A 25,288-nucleotide genomic window follows, 5' to 3' on the forward strand; every position below is an offset into this window, starting at 1 on the left:
AACCATGCAACCGTAATTAACTGATTCTTCCTTTTATAGAACAGCAGCCTAACAAAGTATATTTTTTAAAGTTACGTAGTTTTTTATTTGAACTCCATCAATGTTCCTCTTGAAGTCCATCAGGCTCTTCTTCTGCTGTCGTACATTGTGACCCCGCAAACCTGCTTTCGCCCCCACAGACCTCACTGGGGGTCAGATGTCAGTGTGTGCGTGTGTGTATGTGTGTGTGTGGGGGGGGGGGGGGGGGGGGGGGGCAGCTGGTCGTTTCCCACACAAACAAAAGAAGTGAAGTCGTCACGATATTATATTTTATTAGAATTGCCAATAAATATTTTTATTTTATCTCAGCGCTTATGAACTTGTGTGGATATAGATATATATATATATATATATATATATATATATATATATATATATTGTTTTTTATTGTTTTTTTATTAGCCCGTTATTTGTTGGTTAGACGATTTCAATATATTTTGAAGAAAATCAACAAAAAGCTTTAAATGTTGATTTCACAAACTGTCGAAAATATATAAGATCTATAAAATCCAGAAAATCCAGCTGAATATTTGATGGAACATAAGAGTGTTGCTGTTTCCTTACATTATGGATCCGATCATGTGGATGAAAGAGCGGAATCACAATGTAGAGAGGAGGAGGAGGAGGAGGAGGAGGAGGAGGAGGGCAGCCTCTTCCTCCTCTTCCTCCTCCTCCTCCTCCTCCTCAGTGAGTCTCCGCTGCTGTCTATCTGTCGGACTCTTCCTCCGGACTCTGAAGGTAAAAACTCTCATCGTGATTAAAAGTGTTTTTTTTTAACTTCATCTGAAGCCTCGTTGAAACTTCAGTTGAAGAAACAGAAGAATTTTAATGTTCGAGTAAAATTCGATTAAAGTTTTAATCCGCAGAACGAGCCGCGTTCCGTTGATCGCGACGGGGTTTAACGGAGAGAAAACTAGAGACGCAATAACATTAATATTAACAATAATAATACAAAAGCGATGAAATATCGTCTTTTATTCCCGTTTGCTGTCAGAAAGAACGCGATGACGGAATTTTTAACGAATATTTGAAGGTTGAGATGAGAACTTAATAACCGATTCGACACTAAACTGAATCTCTTTCTTTACACAAACTTCACGGAATAAAATCAATTCATGTTTACGTGTGAAAATTTAAAATTAGTTCGAGTTCTTTTGATTAAATCTCTTGAAGGAAATGTGAACGTTTCTAAATAAAACAACTTTTAACTTGGTTTGTTTTCTAACCAGCTGATCAGAGATCAGTTTTCGCTCACAAACAAAACTGTTTTCAATGTTCTGCAGCAGATATGAAGGGCATTGATTTCCCTGCACTTTGTCCTCTAAAGACACTAAAAGAGTCAAATCTCTCTCTCGCATTTCATCTAGAAGATGTTTTTTTGCCGGTTCGAAAGTTTTACAGGTTTGTTTATACATATATATATATACTTGTAAATTAATTGGATTGGATTACGCAAATGACGTTTTGGCATTTTTTTCTTGTCCACTGACAATCTGAATTTGTAAATTGAACATGGCATTTTTCTTGTTATTTGTCTTGTTGTCCATTGTCCCACTGTCCTACTGTCCAATGTAATGCACCGACTGCCATGTCAAATTCCTCGTATGTCATAACATATTTTGGCAATAAACGTCCCTGATTCCTGAATCCGTTCCTCTGCAGGACCATGTCCCCCTTCAGCAGTAGGACCGGGTCTGCCCCTCTTCAGGGTCTCTCCCTGACATGAAGGACTGATTGTGAGGACACAGCGACCCCTGCTGGACACCTGCTGGACCCCCCTGCTGGACTCCTACTACCCCTGCAGGCCATGGCTGAGCCCAACTACTCCGACCTGATCGCCAAACATTACAACTACACCGGCAAGTACCGCAAGACGCAGCAGGACGCGGGCCTGAAGGCCGACTCGGTGGTCTTCATCATTGTTTGCTGCTTCATCATCCTGGAGAACATCCTGGTCTTGACCACCATCTGGAGGACCAAGAAGTTCCACAAGCCCATGTACTACTTCATCGGGAACCTGGCGCTGTCGGACCTGCTGGCCGGCGTCGTGTACACCGCCAACATCTTGCTGTCGGGCGCCAACACCTACAAGCTGACGCCCACGCAGTGGTTCATCAGGGAGGGCAGCATGTTTGTGGCGCTGGCGGCGTCCGTCTTCAGTCTGCTGGCCATCGCCATCGAGCGCCACCTCACCATGCTGCAGATGAAGCTGCACAACAACGGCAACACGTGCCGCGTGTTCCTGCTCATCAGCGCCGTGTGGATGGTGGCGGCGGTGCTGGGCGGCCTGCCGGTGATGGGCTGGAACTGCATCCGCAGCGTGACCAGCTGCTCCACGGTGCTGCCGCTCTACCACAAGACCTACATCCTGTTCTGCACCACCGTCTTCAGCATCATCCTCATGGCCATCGTGGTGCTGTACGCCCGGATCTACGCCCTGGTGCGCGCGCGCAGTCGCAGGCTTGTCTTCCGCAAGCCGACCAACGGCCGGGGAAGCGCCGGCGCCAACATGAAGAGCTCCGAGAAGTCGATGGCCCTGCTGAAGACCGTCATCATCGTCCTGAGCTGCTTCATCGCCTGCTGGGCGCCACTCTTCATCCTCCTGCTGCTGGACGCCGGCTGTGAGACGCTGAGTTGCCCGATCCTCTACAAGGCCGAATGGTTCTTGTCCCTCGCCGTCCTCAACTCCGCCATGAACCCGCTCATCTACACGCTGACCAGCAACGAGATGCGTCGCGCTTTCCTCAAGACGCTGCTGTGCTGCACCGCCTGCCTGCGCCCCAAGGCCAAGTCCAGCGGGCCCATCATGGGGGCGGAGTTCAGCCGCAGCAGGTCGGATAACTCCTCCCACCCCAACAAGGAGGAGGCGGAGTATTCGCCGAGGGTCACGACCTCGGGCCGCCTCACCTCGTCCTCCTAAAGAGGTCCCGACGTGTCCGACCAGGAAGCAGGTTGTGGACCGAAACCTTCAGCCAATCAGGACTCGCAGCACTTATGAGACTCTTAAACCGGTTCGACTTGGACCAGGGACCCTCATGTAGAGAAGCTCTCACCTACAGGACTATCAGCTGGATCACCTCCTGGGCATCCTGGTGGTTCAGGTCCAAGTGGACTTAAGCTCCTCATAGCACCAGAAACCAGACCGACTGACCCTCTAAGAACAAATAGAACCTTTAGTATTTAAACTCCTCTTCCCTCAAAACACTTCAAGGGTCCAGGTGCTTTTCATGAACTCCTCAACTCCTCCGTTGATCATGTGACCTTGCCCGGTTTCCGGAGGCTCCTTTCTTCATGGCCTTCATCCTCTTCTTCGCTTGTCCTGAGACGAAATATCAAGCATCCCAACGTTCGAGTCCGTCAACATCAAACACCAAAACTTTGATTCAAGATCTGTTTAGTGATAAATATTTAAAGAGAAGCGTTTTACTTCCTCTCTCTAACAATCATCGATCAGTGAAACATCTGTATTAATGCCTTAATATTAATAATTAGTCTTTTGGATTCATATAAAGCTGCGTCCATGTTATCAGGTGAAGAAGAGGAGGAGGAGCTGAGTCTCAGAGGAGAACCTGAACTTAAGATTGATGTACTTTTGGGACATTTTTGTAAAGATTTAACTGTAAACATTAGAAATTGTTGGTCAGAATGTATTTTCTACTTCCTGTCTGTGTGGTTGTTGTTGTTGTTGTTGTTTTTGTTGTCGTCGTCGTCATCAGTAGCATTGTCAAATTAATTTATATTTGAAAACATCATTTTGTTTGTCACACAAATGTTTTGTTTAGTTGAGTCATGTTTCAGAAGTACGGAAGCTCATTTCTGTCAAATAGAAACTAGCTAATGATTTAAGACCAATAATAAAAACATAATAAAGACAATGTTCATATTTGAAAATGAGAGAATACTTATTTTGATACTTTTAGAATTCAATGTATCTCAACATGTAGATTTATGGTTTTCCCTCAAAAACAAGAGTCTAGAAACATAACCTGGATTTGATTGTTAAGGAGCTTTAAGCCGGCATCGGTCATCGGGAGGAAGATTTGACAGAGAAATCCAGAGCTGAAGTCGGCTTTTGCTTGATGCAGAAACTCAAAGTATGATTAAAAGGTATATTGATGATTTTTATTTACCGCTGTTCAAAACCTCATAGCGAAACGTTGCGTTTTAAGAATAAAGTAATTTCATCTGCAAATCTTTTGGCGGGAAGAGGCTTCCGTAGAACAGACACTGTTGCCACGGTAACCAGTTCCATCAGCTCCCGTCGTCAATCAGGAGCTGATCGATTAACGTGTTAACTGCACTGTGTTTGTGATCAGTTTGTTGACGTCTGTTTAACTTCTGAATTTTGGCTCGCTAGAATTCAATAAAGACAGAGAGAGAAACATCTGCTTTTTGATGCGTTTCACAATAAAAGGCCCAATTTAAATAAAACGGTTGAATGACTAGAATGAAGATGATAATAAAGTTAAATATGAAGTGGCAGGAGCTTTTTCAGCATCAAACATTGTCATTAATTAAATAACTCAACTAGACCGTCAGAGTCATCCGTCTGGGTTTGGAGGATCAGGTCTTCAGGTTTGTGAGTCAATGCTGCCTCCCTGTGGACACAATGATCCTGTAGTTCCGGGTCTCTCCTCGTGGAGCAGATACGAGTTCAGATATTGACACTGATCGAAGGTGCAAAATCAACATAGATTATGATTATAATTATTATCTGGTCCAAAACCAAAGAGTTCATGTTCTTTATTAAAAATAAATGTCCTGATTTCCTTAAACACACAGTCTTAGTTTTATTGGATCTCAGAGCTCAAGGGATATTGATCCCAGTAGTAAACTGGTTTGAATCATTTTTAGAGGACAGGAGCACATAGATTTATTCGTTATTTGAACTACACATGGACAAATGTGAGAGGTGGAGTTCCCCAAGGCTCCATTGTGGAGCCTCCTCTGTTCAACATCTAAAACTTTCAACTGGCTCACATTACAGAAAATATTATTATTATTATGTAAATTATGATAAAGAGGTGAATAATAATCAATATATTCAAACTGAACAACTCCAAAAATGAACAAACATTTAAACACATTTAAAATAAATAATGCATAATAAAAACATTTATTTAGTATATATGGAAAATAAACATGGTGCATACTTTATTGTATATTGTTGCCCCCGCCCCCCTGCCCCCGCCTCCACACTGATGCATGCCGGGAAGTAAACGCCACGGCTGAATCAGCGCTCCTTCTGCCAACTGACTTCATTTCCCAGCATGCCCCGCGCGTTTTCTTCCCTCCCTCCTTCCTTCCTTCCTGCAGCCTCGGCCCTTCTGCCGTAAAAAAGGAAGATGAGCAGCGGCGGGATCCGAACCTGAACCCATCTGACTTCCAGCGGAATGGCGGCGCGGCGGCTGCTGACGGACCGGAGCCCGAGCTCAGCTGCCGTTCCCCGGCCTTGAACCCCGTCGCGACCCCGCCGGCCGGAGCCCGCTGGAGTCCCGGAGCCGCGGAGCCTGGAGGAGCGGCGGGAGGAGCTGCTGCAGCCTTCCGGGCCGAGCCGGGCCGAGCCGCGCCAAGGCGAGACGCGCCGAGCCGAGCCGAGCCGTCGCCTCCCGCCCCGCTGACGATGCTCGGCTGGCCGCGGGAGTGAAGCCTCGACAGCGCCGCACCCTGAAACCAGACCCGATCTCCCCCCTGTCCCCCTTCAGGTGAGCGTGAGGATGCACACCTGGGGGGGTTCACCTGGCCCCCTGATCTGGTGCTGCGTCCTGCTGTCAGACCGGTACCGGTCAACAGGGACACCCGAACCTGACGGCTGCATGTGGTCTGCCGTTAGGAACCAGGTGTTCATCCATCAGTTCCTCCAGGTGACACACGGACTCCGGCTCTGGTCCAGTTTTGAGGAGGACAGATGTTAGACAAGGTGTTGGGACCAGAACCAGAACTTTAATAGAAAGTGTAAACCGTCAATAACAGCAGAACATTGATGGGTTGCAGAAACACTCAAAGTTGTTATAAATAACAATAAATCCTTAAACACAGAAAACAAACCAACATGAACTTCCCTCAGTAGACTGATGAGGTAACAGAGTACCTTCTCTGCTACGGTGTACTTCTACACTACTACTTCTACATTTATATGACAGCTTTAGTTACTTTACAGATTCAGATACTGATGTATTATTAATGTCAATACTAGAAAATAATATATATTATAATACTTTGGTACTTAATAATTATGTAATGGTGTTGAATTTAGTACCTTTTACGTTTTCTACACCGTAGTATTAATACTAATATATAATAAAATATTCTAGTCCTTTTTCCATTAACTGGTCGTACAGGTACTACACGACACGGCCCTCCTTCACCTTATCAATACGAGGGATCAGATCAGTGTCCACAACTCTGTGGGTCCTGGTCCAAACACCGGTTCTGTCTTTAAAGGAGTCACATGATCAACATTAATGTACCGGTGGATCACGATGACATCACTACGTATCAAGAGCGACGATGGGAGGAAAATCAAATATCTTTTAAGTCACACAACTCAGCCAGGAGGTGTTTGGTCTGAACTACGTGTCCTCATCCTGGTCCCCCGTTGTGTCCCCGTTGTGTCCCCGCAGGCTGCAGCATGGAGCGCTCCGGCAGCATCCAGCTGGACATCCCGGACTTCAGCAACTCCGTTCTGTCTCACCTGAACCAGCTGCGCGTTCAGGGCCGTCTCTGCGACATCGTGGTCAACGTGCAGGGTCAGAGCTTCCGGGCGCACAAGGTCGTCCTCGCCGCCAGCTCGCCGTACTTCCGGGACCACATGTCTCTGGGCCAGATGAGCACCGTGTCGCTGACGGTGATCCGCAACCCGTCGGTGTTCGAGCAGCTGCTGTCCTTCTGCTACACGGGACGCCTCTGCCTGCAGCTCGCCGACATCATCAGCTACCTGACGGCCGCCAGCTTCCTTCAGATGCAGCACATCATCGACCGCTGCACTCAGATCCTGGAGGGGATCCACCTGAAGATCAGCCTGGCCGACCTGGACGAGGACACCCGGGAGGAGGACGCGCCGGCGGCGGCGGCGACTCGGGGCTCCAGGAACTGCAGGACCCTGGAGCCCGCGGTGCGGGCAGGCAATCATCACGCCAGCCTGCGGCTGCTCGCCGCGAGGGGGGGAGGAGCCGAGGTGTGCGAGGCCGTCAGCCCCGCCGAGGAGCCGCTCAGCCCGCCGACGACCGTGGAGCACAGCGGGCTGGAGGGTTCCAGCGCCCCCGGCAGAGGGGGCAAGGAACCAATCCTTCGCATCAACCGGGCCGGTCAGTGGTACGTGGAGACCAACAGTGAGCCGGAGCGGACCGGCAGCGCAGAGGAGGGCGGCGGCGGCGGCGGTGGCGGCGGCATGGACCGCGTGAGGATCAAGACGGAGAGGATGGACGACTGGATTGGAGCAGGGGAGCGCCAGGAGGAGGGGGGGGCGATGGAGGAGGGGACCACCGTGATGATTGACACGTCGGGACGCAGCACGCTGGTGACGGCGCCGGGGGGTCCGCTGGGGAACCGCAGCGCCCAACCGTCCTCAAGCTTCAGCGAGACGGACAGGTGAGTCCCAGCGAGGACTACCTGGAGACACGTGACGGCCATGTCTTCTCGCGTTGTCCTCACGTTGTCCTCATGTGTCCATGTATCAGGTTTAGTCCCACCGGCAGCGTGGTCGTCCTGGCGGAGCGTCAGCGGGCGAAGAGCGAGTCGCCCGGCAGAGCAGACGAGCTGAGACAGCCGAATTCCCAGGTAATACTACCTTTGCTACAACTACTACTCACAGTAATACTACGAGTACTACCATTAGTACTTCTGCTGATGACGCAGACCGGCCGTCCACCTCAAAGGTGTAGAAGTTAGTTTGAACTAGTCTGCTCAGGTTCTGGTCTTTAATGACACTTGACTCCGCCTCCCAGGGGGAGGAGCATGCGTCGTTTGATATGGGCGGCTACGAGGACTACCTGAGGGAGCAGGTGGGGGACCGCTGGTACCGCTACAACCCCCGGCTCACCTGCATCTACTGCTGCAAGTCCTTCAACCAGAAGGGCAGCCTGGACCGCCACATGCGGCTGCACATGGGCATCACGCCGTTCGTCTGCCGCATCTGCGGCAAGAAGTACACCCGGAAGGACCAGCTGGAGTACCACATCCGCAAGCACACCGGCAACAAGCCCTTCCACTGCCACGTGTGTGGCAAGAGCTTCCCCTTCCAGGCCATCCTCAACCAGCACTTCCGCAAGAACCACCCGGGCTGCGCTCCCCAGGAGGCCCACAGCGCCTCCCCCGAGACCACCACCGCCTCCGTCACGTCCAGGGGCGGGGCGCCGAGCGACGAGGCCTCGCCCAGCCAGGAGGAGCCCGAGGGCGGCGGAGGCCAGTACGGCGAGGGACCCCAGGCGTCGGTGTCCACCACGGGGCCCGATTGACCCCCCCCCCCCCCCCCCCCCATTGCCCCACCCGCGGGTGAGAAAGGGGGGAGGGTCCGCGTTGGGGTTGCGCCGAACCCGCTGAAGTGGACCGGCCACAGAAAAGGGCCGGAGAGTCCGCACTGAGAGGATTTAAACCACATCTACCTTCACTAACCAAACCGAACCGGTTTAAGCTACGACGAAGAAATGCCACACACCCCCGACAACCTCACGCGCCGCGCCGCCGCCCTCGTCCGCCGCCGCCGTCTTCTTTACGTTACAGATTTCTACTTTTATATTATGTCACAGGTTCTGCTGGGAACTTTGCCAAACTACTCGGTGCCAGTCCAACAGTTTCAAATCCTTCATGTTTGCCTTGAGACAATCTGGAGCGGCAAGGTTAATGATGATAATAATAATTATAATAATAATAATAATGATAATCCCGCACGCTCTTTTTAATACATCAGCATAGTAAATATTATTCAGTCATTTAAAAAAAACAAAAAAACCTCCTTCTGTCGTTCAGTTCCAGTGTTGTCAGAGCTTCTTTCCAATCTGCATCTCTCATGAAGCTCTGTGGAACAGAAGTGAAGTGATGCCGGGAATCTGACTGGTACTATAGATTAGCTCACTTATTGATTGATCCATTGATCAGCACGTCAATCATTCTGTCCGTATGATCTGATGGTCAGTTCACCGTCTCAGCTTGTCTTTAGAATTGCCTTCTTTTTTTTTTTAAACTGTGATCCAACAAATTCATTGCGTCATCTTATTTGACATTTAATCATATTTGTTGTGATTTAAAAAAAAATCATTCACACGTTGCTTAATCTAAATACGTTATAAAACATATTGTGACTTAAAAGTAGAGCCGCTGCTAAATCACTTCAGTCGCTAAACTCTGAAGCCTCTACATAGAATATCGTCAATATATATATATATATATAATATATAATATCAAAGTTAAACGCTGAAAATTTAAGTTGAGTGAAAGTCGTTTGATCTAAAAATGAACTACATATTTTGTCCTCTCGGCTCCTTCCGGAGCTCCCGGCTGTCGCCCGCGGCCTCCTCCAGCCAATCAGAGCTGCTCAGGTGTCACCTGAGCGCGTTACCTCAGCACCTGTTCAACTAACCGGAGGACGGCCGCGGTACCCGGCAGGAAGCTCTAGCGACAGATAGACATGGAAGTATGGAAGTGGAGAGCTCCGATCACACTGATCAATTCAAACGTTTCAGACTATAAGTGTTGTTCTAGCAGACAGAACGGACTCACAGCAGGAAGCCTCGGATAAGCTACACAGTTACCTCTCACCGCTACGCAATACAGCTGCAGCTCCGCCGGCGGGCTCTGATCCACACGGAGCTCCGTCTCAGATAGTTTTATAAACAATTATGTTTTTTTTGGGTTTTTTTTCATGAGTTTCTTCGACACTTTTTCGTTTAGTTGTTTTTGTTGCTCTGACAATGTCTAAGACGGAAGACAAGAAAGTTCAGGACCGGATCAGGAACAGTTTTATGTTAATGACGCCTTAAATCTGCTGCACCAAGAGAAAACACCCTCAAACTAAAGAGCAACAAGTCAAAGAGAGGACACACAACCCTAAAATCAACCCGGAATAATTAACAGAAGACAGCCAGCTAGCTGTGTCATCTTCAAAATGGAGGCCAATTATGCTAATATTAGCTTGCAAGCTGGCATATCTTTTCATTTAATTATGTTAATTAACCATAGACGCACACAACTTTATCAAACCGCTGTGTCCTGGTCGTTAACGTTTGTGAGCTTATGAGTTTACAAGTTAACGGTTTAATTAGTTTTCTTCTGACCAACAACATTAGCTTACGTACCAAGTTAGCTGTTTTTTAAGCTTAAACCTACTTCAGTAAAACATTTTCAGGCTAAGGCCGACAGGGGACGTCTTTCTGATCGGTGTTATCTCCGTATTAGTCCACGTTGTGTTTAGCTTAGCTTAGCTGGATACTGCTAGCGCAGCCTCGCTGTGGGTTGACTACGTTGACACTAGCTAATGCTAGTGGGCAGCTAACGTTTCGCTGCACATGTGCAGCAGAGGTGCAGCGTCATGGCGACAGACGGTCCTTTTATCGGGTCACTGATCGTGGAGCGACAGGACGGGGGAGCCAGACCCCCCCCCCCGTCAGACCACATGGATGTAGTAGCCAGGACGCGGAGCTGGACTAGAACTCGACTCCTCAGAGGTCAAAGGTCACATGCCAGAGGTCGGATCGCCCGGGCAACGTTGGAACTCCGAAACAACTTCAGCACTTAACGGAGAACGGAGGATTAACAGCCGAACTTTCTATAGAACCACATATGAGACGTATTTAAACTACAAAGACGTTTTGTTGCGTGTGAACGTTAATGTCCGAATGCTGGTAGCACATGGATCGGCTGTTGCTGTTTTTCTACACATCTGTGAATCAGATTCTCAGCGGATGGATCTTTTTTTTATGCAAGTGACGCCAGCGGCTCCGTCCTCACTGCGGCAGGACTCTTCAGGCTAAACCCAGGAAAGTTTCAGGTATACAGACTCTTTTATTCCGCCGACGGGACGTTTTACCTTTCTCTACGTAGCAGAATGCTAACGGCTAAACCTCAGAGCGAGCTACTCGCCGCAGAAACTAAAGCTGTAAATAAAGGCCGACGGACACACAAACCAGGGATGGGCAATATGGGATAAATCAGTTGTCATGACAACATGAGAGTACAACAGCGACACAAAGTACCGCCTGCTGATTGGCTGGCAGCTGGCCGACTTCGAATTTGTTTCGTGGCGTCCAGTTTGTTTAAAGCTCATTGGGAATATTCAAAATCATGAAAATACTTTCTCCAAGAAAACACTAAAAATATAGTAGGGTGGTGTATTTTACGCCTGTTACCACACCCGTCATTGATGCGAGTACACCTGTAAATCACTGCATACTGTAGAAGACACGGAGGTCTCTACAAACAATTTTAACAGCTTGACTTAAATAGATGGATAAATATCTACAACGTCTGAGGGATTTCTTTATTTTATACTTCAAACCGGATTCTTCGAAAATGTTGACTCGTTAACTCAGACAAGGAAATATTACCAACTCGTTTTAACCTCCACTTTGTAAACACACAATTTGAAACCAAGTTTATTCCAATGGGATTAAACAACCTGACGGTCCAGAACATTTTCTGATTAATCGCAAAGAACAAACCGATGGAGATCACGGTGCGTCTTTGTCCTTCTGTCGTATCGATAACTGAGGACAAACAAAAGAAGCAAAGATATTGCTCAGCTCTGAAACCAACACCATAAAAACATCAAACTATTAAACTCAAATCCATTCTCCAGAATCATAAAACAAATCTGTTTCTACCTAAACGTGAACTGGTCCAGACCGCCAAATGTCCACAGAGCTGTTTATCAATCCAGTTCATTCCAGTCTGGTCTATCTAGTCTGGTTGATTCTAGACTAGTGCAGTGCAGCCTAATCTACCTGTTCGGTTCAGTCCAGTCTGGAGGAATCTATAAAGGAGGAGAAGTGGGATCAGAGTTCAGGTCCGATGGACCTCCATGTTTTTGTTAAAAAGATCAGAATCGGAACAGATTTTTAGTGTGAAGTAATTTTTCTCTAGAAAACACATGTGACACCTGCTCGGAATCTATAAATAAGGAATAAAGAGTTTAAGGGATCCAACTTCTCCTCCTCCTCAATGGTTCTTCAGTTTCATCTTACGGTTTCAGTCAAACTGTGAAAACAGCACAACCTCATCATCATCATCTTCGTTCTCCTCTTCATCACCCTCTGGTCCTCATGGTGTCTCTCGAGGCTCCTTTTTGCTTCACAACCAGGTTTCATGGTTCTTCAGCTTCTGTTTGTTATGTTACTATATCCAATAACATGCCTAATTATGAATCAAATCATTTAGACGTACTGTATACTCAATGAGATTACTCTTTACTGTTGATTCCTCAAATATATCCTAATATATCAAAGAAGCATTTACTAAATTAACTTTGAATACTGTGCATTTGATTTTAAAGAAGTACGGGGGTTTTATGTGAAGATATCTTATGTTGCATGTCTCTGTTGGGGGGAGGGAGGGTTAGAAAAATGTGAAGAAACTTCTCTCACCATGACCACTCGATCACTCACAGGTCGCATCTCCAGAAGAAATAAAGCACTTTAAGTGTCCACTCGCCTCTTTCTTTACCCACAATTCAGCTGGCAAGATGACGCTGTGTACTCAAGGCTCATGAACGAACATAGAAATGATTATTTCTAAGTAGATGAGGACAAAAATGAATTTAGTTCAAACAGTCGTCTGATTTTGTCGACTAATCGAGCAGTTGATTTTAATGACAGATTCTCCAAAAACAAAATCACTTTAACTCTTGTTAATGCGCTTAAGATATATTAGTTAATAAAGAGACTCATTAGTCTACGTATTGAGATCTTTGCGTCACCAACACTAGCTGGCGAGGTATAGCTTGTATGATGTGTTCAAATGAGAAAAAACCTTGTGGTACCAAACACACAGCTTCATTCAGAGCTTTACAATGAAGGACTATAGAGATAGAAGAAACAGAATACCTAGTTCTCTACTCTTTACATCAACATCTTTTTCCGTCTCATACTAGTTTGTCAACAGTAATATTCCGTAACTCAAACTGGATCTGAACAAGATGGATCTGTCGAACATAGTCCCTCTGAAATAAGGTCCCGTAGTGGACACAAAAGGGGCGGGACTTCCCCCCTCTACACGTCTTCACGTGATCAATAACCATGGTCCGTGGGGGAAAATCAAACGCTGGATGTGAAGTTATTGAACGACTGTTTTCATCGCCGTCACGTCTTGATGCTTGCTGGGTTGGACGCAGTTGTTGGATCTCATTGGTCGCAGGGGTCCGCCACCCTGGCGGTAAACAGCAGGGAGTTTATGGTGGACTCTCTGATGAGCAGCAGAAACGGCCTGTTGGCCATAAACACCGGCCGTCTCAAGTTGAGGGAGCGGCCAACGGCCACGACGGCGGTGGCTGCCGCCGCCTCGCTGCCCTCCTCGTTCACCTGCGGGCCACAAAACACATCATTTAAGGTCCACTGTGGCAAGACCGGTCAGGGTCTCTGGTCTGACCGACTGTACACCAGCCACTGACCTCCAGAAAGGCTTTATGGAAGGCGTCGGAGATGTGGAGACCTTCACTTCCGTCCTCCAACATCCCTGAAACAAACAAAGTCACTTCAGTTCCTCAGCGCCCTCGTTCCGGTTTCTCAACGCCCCACGCTGTTCTTCTGGTACCTGAACGGGCCGTTCATGCTAGACCTTGAATTCCTGAAGACCCCACAATCTTAGACCAGACTGAATCGTTATCATATTGTTACGTGTACGTTAATATTGTATGCTATGAAATATCAATGATGAGATGAGATTCCTGGGCCCTGGGACACGTCGATGAACTTGGATAATGGGTGAAGAAGTGTCGATCACCTGGCAGACTGGCCCTCTCAGAGCTAAACAGGTCCGTCAGTCCCATGGCCTGCAGCTTCTCCTTCACACTGAAGCTGTCCTCGACCCTGAAGCGAGGGACGTGGACCGCCACCGTCGTCTCTTTCATCCCATCCAACCAGGACGTCAGTTTGTTCAGGTCTAGACCCTCCTCCACCTCCACACAACAACACACATTTAAACATACAACACTAAAACACACCATCTTTATTGTCCTTAATTGTTGGATAAGAGACGGTCACCAGGACACTGTCAACTTGTAAACTAATAGACATGTGAATAAACAAACATACCTTTTAATGAATATACCTTTGAACTAATATACATTGAAGAATCATGTGCATTGACGAAATGAACATCGGTAAAAACAAAAGGAGTACCGATTGGCGTTACCTTACTGAGAAGGGTGTTTTTCATCGGCAGGATGATCACCATGGTGATGTCGTCTCCGCGGTACGGCATCTCCAGCAGCTCCACCTGGTCGTCGGGGAAGTTCTTGTACCTGAACTTGGTCTCCTGGTACATCATTTTGACGGAGCAGGTCCGAGCCGCGCTGACTTGGAAGTCCGCGACGTACACGTTGTCTTTGTCGAACTTGTTCTTCCACTGACCCTGAGAGAAGAGAAGTGTGAGCTCCTCAGATTTGGAGCCCCGTCAACGTTTCGATCTGGAACACAACGTGTGCCAGCTCAGGTACCTTGAAGTAGATGGTGTTGACGAGGACCAGGATCGTGTTGGAGTCCAGAGCCCCCTCTGGCAGCGTGTCCTGGATCAGGTTCTCCGTCTTGTTGGCGATCCAGTCGTTGATGGTGACCCGAGCCTTCTCCGGGTTCTCCTGCAGCACATAACTAGGGTTTTGAGTATGACCTCTGTCAGGTGTGACGCCTTAAGGTCTGAACCCTGAGTGGTTCAGGGGACGGGGAAGTAAAGAGGACTCGGGTTTGACCCCAACATTACCTTGAAGTTGAGCGGCAGCAGTTTGGCCCCGTACACCGCCTCACTGATGTTCTGGTACGTCGCGTTGAAGACCAGAGACTTGTCACCGAACAGTCGGTTGGCGGAGATCAGCTCAGTGGTCGTGTCCTTCTTTCTGTACAGACGACAGTTGAGTTTGGCGAAGAAGAAGTGGACCTGATCCGACGTCTTCTCTTTGATGCCGTTGAACTCAAACACCTGCGGACAGAAACACAGTTTCATGACAGTGGTCTTCTCCGTTAGCTTCATGATATCAGTAATAATAGTTTATAATAATAAAGACCTCCATGATCTGCCGTAGCGTCTGGTTGCAGGCTCCCAGTTTGGTCATGGCGAAGGCCGTGGAGATGCTGATGGGGGACATGAAGATGTTGGCCTCGGGGGCCTTGTCGAGGGCCAGGTGTTTGTACAGGGACAGGGCAAAGCGGCTGTTGGCCTTGGACAGCTCCCAGACTCGGGGGTTGGTGGACTCTGGGATCGTCTCCGGCTGCGGGGTCGGGCCCTGGCCGGGCTCGGGCTCGGGGTCGGGGTCGGGGCTGCGGTAGATGCAGCGCGGCTCCAGGGGAATGTTTTTGGGTTTGGCGCTGCAGATGTCCGAATCGAAGGCGAAGGAGACGAGGGGCAGGGACACCAGAACCAACAGCCAATCAGCAGCCTTCATTCTGCACATGGAGTAAATCCGAGGGGAGTTTAGATACTTGTACAAAGCATCACCGTACTTTTTACTTATTTATCTTACGTGAGAAGAATGGGTTTTAATTTGCTGCCTTGGGCAAAACGCTTTGTAAAACCTACAAACGCAGATTTATTAGATATTAGTTTATCTGACATGAGAGGGTCGACACTGACTCACATAAAAAAGTGTAATTGGCAAACAGCGTTTTTAATATCTGGATTAGTTGTTGTTTTTTAAGAGCAACCTGAGAACAAGAGATATTTAAAGACAAAAACACCACCTAATAAAAACTAAAAAGACTGGTCTGTTATATTCAGAGAACACCACACTCCATTTAAAATAATCTAGTTCCACATAAATAATACAAAACGGTCTATAATCATAAACCTGATTGAGTATTTAATTTCAGCATAAATATAATTAATTAGAAACAACATTCACACTTTTAGCTTCACAGGTTTTGGTTTAATTCAACATTAATAATCACTAACAGGCCGAGAACTAAATCAATGCGCAACGTCATGCTTTAAAAGCTTTATGAGAGAGATGAAACGCTCATTTAAGAAATATTTAACTTTAAAACAAAGCATGAGGGAACAAAACTATAAAAGATCTGAACATTTAAAACGGGGCAACAGGATCGGAAAAGCTTTTCACTGAAGACGCCCAGGAGATCAATAACTTCACTGTTTCTGGACAAAAAGGCAGAACCAGCCCCCATCAGGAAGATTAGTTGGTAAAATCTTACCTGAACAGGTAGATAGACGAGTGCTGAGACGGTCGGTTGTGTGCGGTTTGAGCTGAACTCAGGTCAGTGTCCTGCAGAGCGCTCAAACATCACAATAACCTTTGAGACATTGGTCAACATCTGGACACAAACCGATCAATACCGGTGAGTGCAGGTCGTAAACACACTTTTACGTCACATAATTCATAATAATCTCTGAGGATCACAAGAGATATTTAGTTTTAATTGAGATCTTTGTGTCACACAGCTGTGACTTCATTTGGGAAGTTGGGCTCCTATAATAAGTTTACAATAAAATCACTGCAGTGTTTCCACCACCATCGAACCAGTGCCCCGACCCCCGACCCCCAGGCTCCGCCCCCGCAGGAATTGTTGTTCACGTCGTCTACTGACTGTGCACGACAGTTCTGCACTGACACGCCCACGTGTGCCCCGTCGCCCGCAAAGGGAGAAACCAATTACACTCAAGACCCTTCAAAACAAAAGCTCCCATTAAAACCACAATGTTCTATCCGATTATAGCAGCTCATTTTATCAGACTTCTTTCTAGAGATTCTAAACTGTACTTTTGATTGATGCATTTGCAAATTTTGCTAATTTTTAGTCTCTGGAACTAATACATGTTGTTTCCCCTGGTGTCCACTGGGGGCATCACTGCTGTTCACTTGACTTTTCATTTCCCTCTGACAGAAATGAGTCAATGTTTGTCCTCTGACAAGTGACACAATGGTTCAGAACAGCTGTGTTTCAAAATGAACATTTCCTCTTAAATTTAGGGAGATAAATAAGAGGAAAATCTTGTCTTTTATTTAAAGTGACTTCCAGAACCATTTTTCTTTGAAATTAAAGTTGAATATTTTAGGAAATATTCTTATTGCTGAAATGTGATAAAATAAATAATTCAAGTATTAAAAGTAATATGAATTTTATTTGTGAAATAAATATTTAAAAAACCTATGCAAAAGACATTAAAAACAGGGAGTGGTAGAAAAACACTTCACACATACAAATTTCAGAAAGATGCGTCGGCTCCCACGTAAGACACAGACACTCATTTAGAAAACATCAATTCATAAAAAGTCTATTTGACTTAAGATGGAAGACCAGCGGAGACGTTCCACGCTGAAGTGACGCCGCGTGCATCAAGACGTTCTTAGAAGAGTTTGGGCAGCTGTCTGAGGCGGCTCAGGTCCAGAATGTTTCCCATCGATCCGTCCGTCTGACGGCCGCTCGCCCTCAGTACAGATGGCCGCTTGCTGGAACAGTTCTCCTTGTCGGCAGTGTTCACTAATGGCTGCATTTTGGGCCGTGGGCACAGGATCAGCTGACCTTGTGGGAGGAGCTTAGAATTCAGAACATCAGCCTCCTGCTCCTCGCCCTCCACTTCTTCTTCTTCTTCTTCCCCCTGTTCCTCTTCTTCGATCAAGCCATACCTCCTCATGTACTTCCTGGTGGCCAGAGACATGTTGCTAAGAGACATGAGGGAATGGTTGGAGGCGGGGCCTGTGCGAGGGGCGTGGCCTCCCACAGAGAGTCTGCTCAGCTGCGAGTCGCTGAGGTAGCGCAGGGCGATGGCGTTGGCCTCCATGCTCAGATCCACGCTGCCCTCAGAGAACAGAGCGCTCGCCGTTGGCTCGGACACACTCAGCCGGGACAGAACCGCCGCTGGGTTGATGCTCGCCAGAGTGCTGAAACAAACGCAAACACAGTGAGACAAAATATTACATTCAATATTATTGAAAAAGGCAAAAGCCAGAAACTATTTGATTTGAATGATTACATTCATGTAAATGTTGCTTTCTTTTTATAAAGATGTCATTATGTGAAAGACTTTTTTTTTTTTGCTGCAAAAATTAGTGGATTGATAATAAAACTCTGGACTGGATGACGGATCAGTTCAGCACTAAAGGGAAAAGAGGAGCAAAGATAACTTCGATCCCTGAAACCTTCCTCGACTGCCGATACCAATTATTGGTCATTGATTGGTGATGATCCCTAGTGACAGATACCTTTGTTGTTTGATTACAAAAGTACTTGGATACTTCTTCTGAACGGCGTGTGATACACATCCAAGCCCTCGGCTGAGCCCTGTACCTGCTGCTCTCCACCGTCTCATGGATTCTGCGCTCAGACTCCGTCAGATCGTCTCGGCCCACGACGACCCCGAGCTGCTGCAGCTGCCTCACAGTGGCTGCGAGCACCGGGTCGCCTCCACTGCTCTCCTTCCTCCTGGACTGGGAGGACAGGCTCCTCCTCCTGGACTCCTCAGACAGGCTCCTCCTCCTGGACTCCTCAGACAGGCTCCTCCTCCTGGACTCCTCAGACAGGCTCCTCCTCCTGGACTCCTCAGACAGGCTCCTCCTCCTGGACTCCTCTTCTACTTCCTGTTTACTATCGGACTCCTGCAGACGACTGGTGACCTGAGTCTGAGGACAGGGAGGGTTAGCATGAGTGACCCGACACAGAGTAAATATCTACAGTTGGCATCATGTGACGGTGTTGTTACCATCAGGTTGTGGTAGAAGCTCTGCTGCTCTTCGTACATGCTGACGCTCTCTCCCAGAACGGGACTCTGCAGAGCGCTGACGCTGCAACGGAAAACACGGAGTCAGAGTCCAGGTCTCCTCTCACAAAGACCCGCTTGGAGGCGTCTGCGAGCGGCTCACCTGTTCTGACCGGAGGGGGAGCATGCAGCCTCGCAGTCCTCAGTGCGGCCTGCAGACCCGACGGCGGACAGGTCGCCGTGTGAGGAGTAGGAAGAAGAAGGGGCCGCTACCTCCTGAGGGGGGAGGGGCGACTGGACAGGATCCCCCCAGAACAGACTGGCCCCTGAAAACCAGAGAGGGAGACTTGTGATGCTCAACAGACAACCACTCCCAGCTTCTGCACCTTCAGTCTCAGTCTCCACCGTCCCCAGAGTCTCACCTGTCCCTACTGCGATGCTGGCGGTGCTCCTGGGCGTCTGAACCTCCACCTGCCCAACTGACGGCTGAGGTCTGGCCTGAGCTTCCAGCAGCATCTGGACCTGATGGCAGTTAATCCTTCACTCAACACTGTTGCCATGACAACACACACACACACACACACACACACACACACACACACACACACACACACACACACACACACACACACACTGAACTTACCTGTGCCTGCAGTAGGCGGAGCTGTCGGTCCTGATGGAGGAGGAGCTGGTAAGTGTCAGAGGGCACGACCCCCTCCAACTGATCACAGCACTGACTCACACAGGCGGGACGGGAAGGCCTGGGGGGGGACGCAGAGTCTGCTGCTGCTGGACGGGAGGGGGAGTCACCACACCATTGGTCGGGAGGAGTGTGGCGACAAAGACGGGAAGGACGAGGAGCAGAGGGAGGAGACGATGAGCTGTGAGGAGAGTGGGTGGAGACGGGAGGTGGAGTGTGGTGAAGGGAGGAGAGAGGAATAGCAAGAATGGAGGAAGAAAGAGTAGTTGGATGGTGACTGGATGGTGGAGGAGTGTTGTGATGGGAGGATGGAGAAAGAGGAGGAAGGTGTTGACTGGATGGAGGAGGAGTGTGATGGTGGGAAGATGGAGGAAGAGGAGCAGGGCAGTGACTACAAGGAGGAGGAGGAGTGTTGTAATTGGAGGGTAGAGGAAGAGAAGAAGGCGGATGACTACAGGGAGGAGTGTGGCAGTTGGAGGATGGAGGAAGAGGAGCAGAGTGAAGCCTTGGGGAGGGGAAGATGGAGGTGCAGTAGGTGTGGGTGGGGCAGCAGGAGCACGGCTCCTGCGGGTTGGAATTGGGAGTGCTGTGGTGATGAGGAGGTGGAGCAGCAGGTCTGGGAGCTGAGGAGGCGGTAGTGTTTCTGGATGGAGGAGCAGACTTCCTCCCAACAGCATGAGGGGGAGGGTCTCTGTGGGCGGGGCCAGGGCTTTGCCGAGCGTTCTGATTGGAGGTGAAGCTGCTCTCCATCAGCAGAGAAAGTTCAGGGACAGACGGCTGGACCCTGCGAGCCTTCAACAGAGAACACAGGAACTCAACTACTCTGCTGCTATTGGCTGCCGGTGGTGACATCACAGTGACGTCACAGATCAACACGAGACCTGAGCAACGACTGACCTGCTGAGCGGGGGCGTGGGGGCTCGGGGACGGCCGCGGAGACAAGTCTTCGTCCTCAACTCCAGAGTCCTGATCGCTGGCAGACAGACCGGCGGCGGGGGGGGCAGCTCTGAGGACAGAGAGGAGCAGTTCAACAAAACAAACACATCTCTCTGATATAACGTAATTAAATATTTAAATTATCTCTGATTAATATTCATGGGAATGTTGCACTGTGGCGTAGGACAGGTGAGGTTCTGGTACCTGCTGAAGGACGTTCTGGCCTCCCTGAAGACTTCCGCCTGTCTGCTGTGATCCTCTGAGCGCAGCTCACACTGCAGAGTCCGACCCTCTACCGAGACCACCTGCTGAGACCACATCAGTCCACATTCTTCGTCTTCGTCATTACCATCACTAGTCTCTGCAGGGACAGGTGTGTCGTTACCTGGTACAGTGTGACACACTGGGTGGCGGTCAGCAGCTGGTAGTCCAGCTGCGCTGCCGGTCCTGGTCCTGGTCCTGGTCCTGGTCCTCGACACTGAAAGAACTGAGGCGCTCTGTGGGTGGAGGCGAACAAGACGAGGAGGAAACAGCGGCTCTCCGAAAGAACTCTGAAACACAAGAGGAACAATCAGGGGCTCGTCAACAGGGACATGAGACTGGACTGGACGGGTGGACTCACCTGTCCTGGAGGGCGGAGCTGTACAGGAACCTCACACACCAGGCCCACACCTGAGGGTTGGAGACGTGTGTGACTCCACTCAGCCACCTGTCACATGACGGAAGGTTCAGTTAGCCGCGAGGCTTCATTGTCAGTGTTTTTGTAAGGATGAGATGACATAATAACAAACAACAGGAGCACCAGGTGAGACGCTGCAGGCGGTTCGTTTTGAACCTGCTGACAGACAAAAGATCTCCGGAAACCCGTAAAGAAACACTCACAGTCCCACTAGCGGCAGGTTGGAGGCTTTAGGGTCGGACTCCAGCAGCAGGAGCAGCTTCCTGGTCTGATCCATGGTCAGGAACCTGCAGCCACAAACACAGACGTGAGAACCGCGGCGCGTCCCTCAGGAGGAACCACGCCTCCTTTCTCAACAGGGGCGGAGCCTCACCCTCTGTGGCGGCTGGCGGTGCGCGGCGGCGGCGGCCGGTCGACGGCGGTCAGACTCCTCAGCAGCGCGGTGGGGATGATGGGAACGGCTCGGACCGGCTGGACGTCCACACTGACGGACAGGCAGACGGCCGACCAGCTGAGGCCGAACACTGCAGCGTCAGCCTGCCGGGAGCAGGCGACGTGACCTCTGACCTTCATCAGCTGAGACAGATCCGGGGTCTGTCTGCCGCTCACGCTCTGCTGTAGCGCCTGAGACGACAGACACAAGCGCTTCAGTTTGGTTCCTGACATTTCGTTCAGGTTCCTCACAACACAACGAAAGCAGATATTCAGTCAGTTTATGAATTAACACAAATCAACGGAAAGCATAAATAAAACATCTACTAAATCATTAAGATAGCAAACAACACTGCACTAAAACCCCTAACATCAGGATACACGTAGTAAACGCACCTGTAAACATGATTTATAAAAGGGTTTTAAATCAATAATCTTTACTGTGTTGAAACATCAAGACCGGTGTTGATATTTGTCACCAAATATATATATTTTTTAAAAGATGCTGTATTCAATCAGTCCTAATTTTCATGTCAGTTCGGAGAGCGAATCGGCGGTTTGGGGTCGAGTCTACGTCATGAAGCAAGGAATGTAAACGCATCCAATCAGCTGTTTGGATTTCAGCGGTCTTCAGTTTCCAACGGTCCGTCTCTGAAGCAGGCGGCGCCCTCTCGGACTTAGAGACCATTCGTAGTCCAAAGATGTGTAAAATATATATATATATATATACATACATATACATACAGTATCTGTATATATATATATAAATATCTATATATCTATATCAGCATTGCTGGTTGAATTATTATTCCTATAATAAAAAATGTTTAAAAAAAACAGCACGAAAATTAGAAAAAATCAGCTGTTGGTGACATTAATCAGATGTCGCCATGACAACAGAGAAACACAAACATCAATATCAGAGGACGATTATAGAAGTACATCTTTTTGTGTCTAGTAACAGACACAAACAAACTATTTCTTTCATCAGAAGCGTTTAAGTTCTTTTTGAAACCATGGAAACTTTCAGCAGCAGCTCGTCTCCGATTGGACGGAGCACATCAATTCAAAGAACCAGACAGGCAGTCCGTGACCTCCGACATTGAGGTGTCCGACTCACCTTGAAGCAGTGATGCAGCTCCGCCTCCGATTGGACGTCAGACGGGCTCTCGGCCTGCGTGGAGAAACAACAGGGCACCAGGACGTCTCCGGGCAGCAGAGCAGAAGGGACCCTGCTCAGGGATCCAGCCTGGTCCCGACCTGGGTCGAACCGGTCCAAAGTCACAGTGACCCCCTCCTCATCTGGACCACAGTCATCAGAGGTAACTTTATTAAAATTGGGTTTGTTACAGAGTCTGCTTGTCTTTGATTTTCAGTGATTCCTGATCTATTTTCTGTGCGGAAACAAAAGTCATCAACACCCAAGTTTGATTTGTAACAACTATAATTACCTGCATCCACACACACTGACCCCAGGAGGAAACACGGGAGGCGGGGCTTGTTGCTGTGACGGGCGTGGCGTTGGGCCAGTCGCAGAGCTTTCTCCAACAGCACGAGCCGAGGCCTCCTGTGCGCACACACACACTCGCTCTCTAATAAGAGCTGCTACACAACTTCATGTGTGTACATTCTGACCGAACACAACAACTGATTGGTCGTTTTCCACTGAGTAGACTCCGATATGTCAAACCCCTAACTGATGAGACGTGGAGACAAAAACCTGCAGTTTATCAAAGTTCCACTGGAGATTCTGCCTGGTGTCTATTTAATACATCATATGATATAGTGGCTTAGTTCATGACAACATTTACAAGCGACGTAAACACATACAGGTTTTTTTTGTTGTTGTTTTTTAAGTACACTTCAGACTGTAGTTCTTGTTCCTTTGAAGTCAGCGGCTGCACCAACAGATAATGACGAGGTGGAGCGTCAAGGCGAGGCAGCGGTTCCAGACTATACCGCTGGTTCGATTCTAGCTGTGACCTTTGCTGTGTGTTTACCTGCAAGCACAGAGCCCGAGGCGGAGCTCCTCTCCTGCAGGGCTGCCGTCCCACAGAGCGGATCTGGATTTGGGGAAACTCAGCGTAGCGAGAGAGTTCATGGAGGTTCTGGACAAGAGAAGAAAAACTTCCATTAATGTCTGATCTACTTTCTGATCAACTCATTAATCAGCTGTAATCTCAGGCATACTAACAATATTCACACTTTCCTAAAACAACTCAAATCCTACTCATAGTAACAGTTTCCGGGTAATGTGTGTATTCCTGCTGCTTGTGTTAAGTTTGAGTTTACATGCGGTTGTACAATTTGTATTTTAAGTTAATGCACTTTATAATAATGTTTTTTTGAACTTTTATAGAAATATCTGTTTTTGTCCCTCTGGGTTCTTGGTTTAAAAGGCTTTTGGGGGAATTGTTTTCTTAGGTGACGGTCAAAGTTGAATGAAAAAAGTCAACACAGCACAACTCTAGTTTCTAGAGCTGATGATTATTGAATTTTATTAACCAATATAAAAACAGTTCAGGTAAACGAGGATGCATGTTTTACTACCGTATTTTAGATCACAATTTAAACTTCTCAAAGAGTTCCGATAATTAATTGAGATTTCAAGTCAGTGAGGATGAGCGTCGCCTTTAAAGTGATAAACACATTAATGCATCCATTTAAATTCTGTGTCAGTACTTTTACTTAAGATGTGTTATCAACGGAGGACCTTTAACAATACTTGTAACAAGGTATTACTACATTGTGGTGCTACGTTAAAGTAACGTTAAAAGGCCCGAGTCTCTCACGCATTCACCGGTACGCGGGCGTGACTCCCACAGCAGGTGTTGTTGTTGTTGTTGTTGTTTCCGGGCTCTGCTAACAGCAACTCACCTTGCTCTCGCGTTCTCTGGAGTAAAAACCGCCTCAAACACCCCGGACGGCAGAGCCTGGAGGTTCACCGGGCAGCTCATCCCTGCTAAGGCCGACAGAGTAGAACTATTGACGGCCACCAAGACGCCTGAAACGGCTCAGTGAGTTCGGCTAACACATGCTAGCATCGTTAGCTCCCGGTTGGGTCCGCACCGGCCGCCTCTTTCGGCTTTGGAACTCGAGCCACTCGGACGGAAACCAAATGTTGAATGATGTTGCGAACTCCGAGTTAACATTAGCTCACGCGTGAGACATTTTGTATAAATGTTACCACAAAAAGTCGGCAGACGACAACTAATTGGACGCTGTTCAATTGTGGCGCTGTTTCTGGACCCAACTGGCGGGGCAACTCGGGCAGCCAATAGGAAACGCTGCCGCGGCGCTTCTGACCAATGGCGCGTCGCTTCCAGCTCGTCTTCTTTGTGCCCTTTTTCCTTCGTCCGCGGCGGATTAAACGGACAGAGAAATGACAGCGCCCCTGCAGGTCAGACGGCCATGAATCATTTTAAAGGACTATAACGCAGTTTTTATATATATTTTCATCTTGGGAAGGTAAATAGTGTATTTGTTTATATGTTTGTTAATTAAATTGTATAATAGTGTTCGTATTATTTCATATTAGTGTCAGTAAAAATGCAAGTACAACGTTGAAATATTATAGTGGAGATTATTTGCCGAATCATTTTTTTGCATTTGTAAAGTAACGATTGTAAATTGTTAATGATACATTAAATGTC

At 48.0% G+C, this 25,288-nt stretch overlaps 4 protein-coding genes across 5 annotated transcripts; 2 read left to right on the top strand and 2 right to left on the bottom strand.

Annotated features, from left to right (window-relative positions):
• The first annotated feature begins 692 nt into the window (after nt 1-692).
• On the top strand, nt 693-4,423 carry s1pr1 (sphingosine-1-phosphate receptor 1). The gene is made up of 2 exons (XM_040184835.2): nt 693-777; nt 1,702-4,423. The coding sequence occupies exon 2, from the start codon at nt 1,847-1,849 to the stop codon at nt 2,957-2,959; it is 1,113 nt and encodes a 370-aa protein (XP_040040769.1). The 5' UTR covers nt 693-777; nt 1,702-1,846; the 3' UTR covers nt 2,960-4,423.
• An 896-nt stretch (nt 4,424-5,319) lies between these two features.
• On the top strand, nt 5,320-12,674 carry zbtb37 (zinc finger and BTB domain containing 37). The gene is made up of 4 exons (XM_040184599.2): nt 5,320-5,744; nt 6,663-7,629; nt 7,719-7,818; nt 7,986-12,674. The coding sequence occupies exons 2-4, from the start codon at nt 6,671-6,673 to the stop codon at nt 8,493-8,495; spliced, it is 1,569 nt and encodes a 522-aa protein (XP_040040533.2). The 5' UTR covers nt 5,320-5,744; nt 6,663-6,670; the 3' UTR covers nt 8,496-12,674.
• A 129-nt stretch (nt 12,675-12,803) lies between these two features.
• On the bottom strand, nt 12,804-16,747 carry serpinc1 (serpin peptidase inhibitor, clade C (antithrombin), member 1). Its single transcript, XM_040184600.2, has 8 exons — nt 16,386-16,747; nt 15,245-15,623; nt 14,944-15,159; nt 14,684-14,821; nt 14,380-14,598; nt 13,969-14,143; nt 13,637-13,701; nt 12,804-13,547 (listed from the first exon to the last, which is right to left on the bottom strand). Exons 2-8 carry the CDS (start codon nt 15,620-15,622, stop codon nt 13,371-13,373), a joined length of 1,368 nt encoding a protein of 455 aa, XP_040040534.2. The 5' UTR covers nt 15,623; nt 16,386-16,747; the 3' UTR covers nt 12,804-13,370.
• Nucleotides 16,748-17,293: 546 nt separating this feature from the next.
• Nucleotides 17,294-24,917, bottom strand: stil (STIL centriolar assembly protein). Of its 2 annotated transcripts, none has more exons than XM_040184069.2 (16): nt 24,513-24,917; nt 23,636-23,743; nt 23,087-23,202; nt 22,756-22,937; nt 21,577-21,827; nt 21,407-21,490; nt 21,147-21,233; nt 20,910-21,075; nt 20,729-20,829; nt 20,486-20,594; nt 19,532-20,380; nt 19,311-19,410; nt 19,052-19,214; nt 18,892-18,973; nt 18,480-18,811; nt 17,294-18,073 (listed from the first exon to the last, which is right to left on the bottom strand). In XM_040184069.2, the coding sequence occupies exons 1-16, from the start codon at nt 24,590-24,592 to the stop codon at nt 17,539-17,541; spliced, it is 3,345 nt and encodes a 1,114-aa protein (XP_040040003.2). In that variant the 5' UTR covers nt 24,593-24,917; the 3' UTR covers nt 17,294-17,538. The 2 variants fall into 2 exon arrangements, with proteins under 2 accessions (XP_040040003.2, XP_040040002.2); XM_040184068.2 differs by having other exon boundaries at nt 20,729-20,832.
• Between the last annotated feature and the right edge of the window lie 371 nt (nt 24,918-25,288).

This window comes from Gasterosteus aculeatus, chromosome 8 (genome assembly GCF_964276395.1).
Source record: "Gasterosteus aculeatus chromosome 8, fGasAcu3.hap1.1, whole genome shotgun sequence".
NCBI classification, from domain to species: Eukaryota; Metazoa; Chordata; class Actinopteri; order Perciformes; family Gasterosteidae; genus Gasterosteus; species Gasterosteus aculeatus.